This window comes from Sorghum bicolor, chromosome 6, assembly GCF_000003195.3.
Source record: "Sorghum bicolor cultivar BTx623 chromosome 6, Sorghum_bicolor_NCBIv3, whole genome shotgun sequence".
Classification (NCBI taxonomy): Eukaryota; Viridiplantae; Streptophyta; class Magnoliopsida; order Poales; family Poaceae; genus Sorghum; species Sorghum bicolor.
The window spans coordinates 60,170,054-60,176,757 of NC_012875.2; the positions used below are offsets into that span (position 1 = coordinate 60,170,054).

The 6,704-nt window shown below is 42.8% G+C and overlaps 1 protein-coding gene across 1 annotated transcript; it reads right to left on the bottom strand.

Annotated features, from left to right (window-relative positions):
- LOC8076474 (putative serine/threonine-protein kinase) lies at nucleotides 74-3,708 on the bottom strand. The gene is made up of 7 exons (XM_002448737.2): nucleotides 3,263-3,708; nucleotides 2,181-2,330; nucleotides 1,753-1,868; nucleotides 1,442-1,652; nucleotides 1,098-1,335; nucleotides 861-1,008; nucleotides 74-639 (listed from the first exon to the last, which is right to left on the bottom strand). Exons 2-7 carry the CDS (start codon nucleotides 2,248-2,250, stop codon nucleotides 289-291), a joined length of 1,134 nt encoding a protein of 377 aa, XP_002448782.1. The 5' UTR covers nucleotides 2,251-2,330; nucleotides 3,263-3,708; the 3' UTR covers nucleotides 74-288.

A 6,704-nucleotide genomic window follows, 5' to 3' on the forward strand; every position in this document is an offset into this window, starting at 1 on the left:
CTCAAGTTCAGATCTGAAACTGTTACCGAGAGAACTGAATACTCTATGATATGCTACAGCACTAATATGATAATAATCTCAAGCTGTGCAATAAGCAGCAATCTTGCATTGCTCTGGCATGAATTCACTAATCTATATGTACAAGATCTAGTTGCCGCATTTGCAGGAGGAAACAACACCACACACATTGCACTCACTCTCTTATACCGTCAGATCGGTAGCTCTACATAGTCGCCAGTTCACAAGCAAGGAATTACTCAATCACATTTACATCTGCCTGGTGTTGCTTCACCTGGGGCTCATCTCAGTCACCGTTGGTGGCACAACCGTGCTGAACATGTTGGAATCCTCGGACGCCGAGTTCTTGAACCTGTAGTTGCTGGAAACGGTGGCCCTGGACCCGGGGCTCCTCCTGCTGCTCTCGTGGAGGTAACCTGGCGCCGTCAGCTCGCTGTCGTTGATCCTGATGGGCTTGGACAGCATGGTCACGACCTGGGGCATCGTCGGCCGGCGAGCGGCGGCCGCCTGTAAGCAGAAGAGGGCCACCTTGATGTACCTGATGACTTCTTCCTCAGGGTAATCTACAAGGGTTGGATCCACCAGTTCCTTAAGGCTCTTTGCTTCATATAGCTCCCATGTCTGTTATCAACGTTCAGAGTTAGACTTGGGCATAGATATGTGCGTGTGAATCGTTTCACAGCTAAAAAATCTACTGTGGAACTTCAGTTCAGCAAAACATTTTGCTAGTCTGGTGGTGTTGTGACGCGGTGTTGCACACTTCTATAGTTCTGTGTATTTTGTGGACGCCAAAACATTCAGAAAAAGCAAGCAGTCAAGCAGATGAAGTAAAAAAGACTGGCCTTCTCCAGGAGAACCTTGTCATCCATCAATATGCTCCTGGAACTACTTGTGCCACTCACTATCTCCAGGACAAGGATACCAAAGCTGTATATATCTGCTTTCTTGGTTAGCTGACCATGCCATGCATATTCAGGTGCAAGGTAGCCTCTGCAAGCAGCCCAACAATCAAATTAACCTAAGGAAATACGATTGCAAATCAAGGCAAGCACCAAAACCGCAAATAGGTCGATACTCACGTTGTTCCAGCCACTCGGGTGCTGATGTGGGTGACATTATCAGGAAATAGCTTGGCCAGACCAAAATCCCCGATCTTGGGGACGTAATTTCTGTCAAGTAGTATATTGCTAGCCTTGATGTCTCTGTGTACAATCGGTGATGCGATCTCTTCGTGCAGGTAAGCAAGGCCTCGAGCAACTCCAAGGCATATAGCAGATCTTATGCTCCAGGTGAAGTCAGCAGGCTCACTGTTAGAACCTGCAGGAGCACAGGGTAAATTGTTAATAAGGCAACTAAAGTCAATGTTGCAATTTAATCATGTAGCAAAACATCAATTTTAGTAACACTAGCACAAGGTTCATACCCAAAAGTGCACGGTCAAGACTGCTGTTTTTAAGATATTCATATACCAAAATCCTGTTATTTCCTTCAACGCAACAGCCAATTAATTCAACAAGGTTGGGATGCTTCACGTTAGTAATGACATCAATTTCTGTCAAGAATTCTCTGATGCCCTGCCTGGATTCAGCAGAAAGAACTTTTACCGCGACCTCCCGCCCATTTCGAATGGTTCCCTGCAACATTAAATAACATATGTTAAGACTAAAACTGATTCATCACTCCATTCGTCTGGACCCTCAAAACTGAACACCACATCAAGAAATGATTTGTCACCTTATAAACTGTCCCGAAGCCACCTCGGCCTACTTTGTTCGTGCGGTTGAAGTTGTCTGTGGCAGATCTTAACTCAGCATAGGAGAAGAGCCTTATGTTCTTCTCAGAATAAATACCTGAAAGCAGTAGCATCTTATAATTTAAGATTGCACTGTGAGCATTATAATTTGGAATATTGCAATGCTAAACAAAATGTAAAAAGTAATGGGCTAGGCATAGTGCACTAGTGCATTCATTCTATCTTCTGCTATACAGCCATATCTGAAATACAATCCTGTTTCAAGTCGCACCAAAGATATTGTAGGGTGCCGTATTGAAAAAAAAAACTGATTAATGACTGATACGTGCTGACCAAGCATGATAATCTGGTGCTAGGATTAGCATAGCAACGCAGTAAATTGTTTAGCATGCAAATACATTTTCCTTACCGCCTATGCTGTTGGAGTAAGGATTCTCTTCTTTCTTGGCTCTTCTACTAGGAAGACAACACCAATTCATATCCACACTTGTTACGGTAGCCTTGTGGAACTCAAACTCAACATGCAGCAGGTCAGAGGAATCTGCAGGGAACTTTTACTCTGCAAAAAATGCATTGTAATGTGTAAGATAAGAGGTGTAAGCCTGTAACTGCATGTCACTGACTCCTGCGATAGCAATTGTGAAAAAAGACAATAGGGCATGGCTGGTCATTATAATTTTTTCCTATCACTGGGCACGCACGGATCTGATGCACGGTTGGTTCAGAGAGATGGATGGCGAGAACCGGCGAGTGCCCTCTCATCACTGTCCCCATTCAGGAACACCTTGTTATATTGTAGCACCACGATATGACCTGATGAGCACCAAGATGTCCCCGCTGTGAAGGGAAACGTTTGTGGCCGCAGGGCACCCTGCCTCTGTCTTACAGTACAGGGCAAACAATGGTGCCGCAGTAACTGAACATGTGGTAGATTGGATGTGCAGCTACACCAATCCAATAAGCCCTGTTCTTTTTTGAGATGACGAAAGATTTGATGCTAGGAAAGGAACACCGATCGAGCGCAGCTCATCGTTTTGGGTTGGGAATATACACCAAATCCTCCTCCGGAACGAAACAAAGAAAACCTGACGAACAAGTCTCCACCTAGGCTAGACGATCATGAATTTATTTATTTATTATTTATGCAGAGAAGCTTTTATTACTTTTTGAATAGCAATACCTCGATTTGATTTGATACAAAGCTTTGGAGAGAAAAAAAACTACGGCCTCTGCTTTTTTCTCAAGCACACGGCCACGAAAGAGAAAAAAGGCGATCATGGCTTGAGATTGCCGGGGACTCTCTCGTCGCATCCGATGAAAGAGCACGAGAGTTAGTCGACGACGGCCTTGTCCTGTAGCAGCAGGATGCCATGACCATGATCCAGAGCAAGAAAGGAAGAGGAAGCAGCAATCACAGAAACGGTCCGGGAACCGAGATTTAGAGAAGGGGAGAAGAAGAAGATGTGGATAGAGATGGAGAGAGACTAGTACCTGAGAACTGAAGGGAGCAGGCAGGTAGCACTAGCAGGTCCGCGGCTCCTTGGCGTGTCCTTCTCTTCTCCGGCGAGTAGGAGCTAGGAAAGCGGATTGATTGATTACACAGTCGCGACGGTGTAGGGGGGCTACTAGGCGCTAGCTGGGGAAGGGGGAAGCAGAGGAAGAGGAACAAGGTGGTTGGGGCTCCAATTATATGTAGATTTCTGTGGCAGCTGGGGGCACGTCGTGTCGCCGCTTGGTGTGCTATGCTAGCTCCGCCGCCGCCTTCCACTGCTGGAGCTTGAAGACGTTGGCAGGGCAGGTGAGTGCAATAAAGGCGCTGCAGCAGAAGGAAACACCTGCGCGGGGCGGCGGCCGTGCAGTGCTTCGAGGGAGGGAGAAGACGGGGGAGGGTAGAACGAAGGAAGTGGGGGAAAAAAATGGGCAAATAATAAAGGAAATGCGGTAGCAGCCGGGAAGAAGGGGTCTTGGCACCTCGCACCTGTCGAGAGCATGAGCATTGGTGGTGTCAGTAATGAGTGAAGGGCTTGTTCAGTTCGCAAAAAACTTGTGAAAAACGGTACCGTAGCACTTTCGTTTTTATTTGACAAACATTGTCTAATTATAGAGTAATTAGGCTCAAAAGATTCATCTCGCGGTTTACAGATGAACTGTGTAAATAGTTTTTGTTTTCATGTATATTTAATGCTCCATGCATGTGCCGCAAGATTCGATGTGACGGAAAATCTTAAAAAATTTTGCAAACTAAACAAGGCCTGAGTGTGATGTGACCCACCAGCGGAGCCGCGACAAGGCGTGGTGGATTTGGACGGGGTCGGGTTTACTCCTATCTATCATGTTGATATTTCTGGCGCCGCCGGCACCGTTCACATTCATTCGTTCATTCATTCTGTTATTAGAGCGTTTTTAATGGTCAATTGGTTAACTCTGAGTTTACATTAAATGTTATAAATATCTTCTCTGATTCTCTTAAGGAAAAGAACTAGACTTTTCTTTTATGGTTGGATACTTTTTTTTTAACCAAGCGACCAGGCCGAAAGTATATTCGTTTCATTATAACAGGCGTGTTCAGCTCCATGTGGTTCTGTAATTCGATTCCAATGTACAGTATTGAGAAGAAACTCCCGTCGTGTCTCCAATAGCATATGCATTTGGAAACCCAAACCCAAAATAGGTTTCCAACACAATACCTATAGCCTCCAACAGAGTACCCATACAGAAAACCCATTTTGGATATCAGGGGAGGCATAACCCAAATTTGGGTATCCTCTCTCCTCGAGACCCATTTGCAGAGAGTGTTGTCTTTTAGGTCTTGTTGTTAGAGAAGATTAAAAATAGGTATGGAACCTTTTACCTGTAGCGCTACCCAAAGGACAAATGGGTCTTGTATTTTAGGTGACGATTGTTGGAGATAGTCTTAGGACAGCTATGATTAGCTAACGATCGTCCCCCATCACCGTTGCCGACACTCGGGTAATCGTTAGAAACAAATCTCCTAAAAATTGGCCAAACGCTTGATTAAAGAAAAAAAATATCCATAGAAAAGTCTAGTTCTTTTCTCTTGTACGGTATATATATGGATTAAAAAAAGAGAAAAAATATATAATAGAAAACATGTACTCGATACATGCGAAACATATAAAAGAAGATGTCATCTAATGTAGTGTCATATAAAACAAGGCCTTTATAGTGTTGTTAACAATATACAGAAACAAAGGATGAACCTGTTACTCATCACCAAATAAAACACTAGATCTCATTTCTTACAATCAAGCACAATCTAAGGCCTTGTTTACTTCCAAAAAATTTTACAAAATGGACATTGCAGTATTTTCGTTTGTATTTGATAAATATTGTCTAATTACGAACTAACTAGGCTCAAAAGATTCGTCTTGAAAATTACAGGTAAGTTGTATAATTAATTATTTTCTTTATCTATATTTAATGCTCCATGCATGTACCACAAGATTCGATGTGACGGGGAACCTGAAAAATTTTATAATTTTTTAAACTAAACAAGGCCTAAAAGCTATCCCACCCTTACGTAGCATCTGAGTTTTACCATTGTACATGCATGCTCTTGGCCTTGTTTACTTCCACCCAAAATCCAAAAACTTTTTAAAATTTTTTGTCACATCCAATCTTTAGACGCATGTATGGAGTACTAAATATAAACGAAAATAAAAACTAATTGCACAGTTGGTCAAAATTTATGAGACGAATCTTTTGAGCCTAGTTAGTCTATAATTGGACAACAATTATCACAAACTAACGAAAGTGTTAGGGTGTCCCGAAAACATTTCGGGAAAGAACTAATAGTAATAGGCTATGGGTGGGCCTATAGCTAGAGACTCGACTAGGCAGCAGGCGGCCTTGTTTACTTCCACTTAAAAACCTAATTTTTTTAAGATTCTTCGTCACATTAATTTTTTAGACGTATGCATAAAATTTTTTTAAGATTCGCTCGGGTAATCGTTATAAACAAATCTCCTAAAAATTGGCCAAACCCCTGATCAAGGAAAAAAATATCCATCCATGAAAGAAAAGTCTAGTTCTTTTTTTTTGTGACTGTCTAGTTCTTTTCTCTTGTACGGTATATATGGATTAAAAAAAGAAAAAATATATATAATAGAAAACATGTACTCCATACGTGCGAAACATACGAAAGAAGATGTAGCATTGGCAACTGTTGTCAGCGATCGTGGGCTTGAGCGCCTTCCTGAAGGCCCGGACATTGCAAGCTACTCCCTTCGTCCCAAAAAGAGTGACGTTTTTTACTTTTAGAAATCGTGTTTGACCGTTCATCTTATTCAAAAATTTTATATAAATTATAAAATAAATAAATTATTAGTAAAATATCTCTAATGATAAAATAGGTCTTAACAAAATATATAATATTTATGTAAAAATTTTAAATAAGACGGATGATCAGATGTCTGAAATTCTAAAATGACACTTTTTTAGAACGGAGGGAGTAGGTCACTAGGGTGGGTATGAGCACCAACAACGAGCGTGGGGGCGAGGCCTGGCCGCAGGTGCGGGTGGCGGCAACGGCGAGGCCCGGCCGTAGGGTCGTGGCTCGTGAGGGAGCCGACCGCAGGTGCGGGTGCCGGCAACAAGCGCAAAGGCGAGTCCTGGCCACAGGGCTATGAGACAGCCAGCCATGGGCGCAAGGGCTCCATGACTGAAACGATGGAGAAGAAGAAGAAGAAATAACCCAATTAATGTGTTTCTATATAAATAGTTGATCCTACTTTATAGTGTTGTTAACAAAATACAGAACAAAGGATGAACCTATTACTCATCACCAAATAAACGGTAATGATATATGTCAGGCGTTCGACCTGTGACTTTGCCTCCGGACGCAGCTCATGCTCCTCCACTTATTCGTATGATTTCCTATTCAGAGTCCAAACCTGGTGGCTTATTCTCATCC

Bases quoted from the DNA above. Each gene is read 5' to 3' on its own strand.
- LOC8076474 (XM_002448737.2), bottom strand. From the start codon at position 2,250: ATGAATTGGTGTTGTCTTCCTAGTAGAAGAGCCAAGAAAGAAGAGAAT. The intron at 1,869-2,180 runs GTAAGGAAAATG...TACTGCTTTCAG, and splicing joins TTACTCCAACAGCATAGGCG to GTATTTATTCTGAGAAGAAC. The intron at 1,336-1,441 runs GTATGAACCTTG...GTGCTCCTGCAG, and splicing joins TCTTGACCGTGCACTTTTGG to GTTCTAACAGTGAGCCTGCT.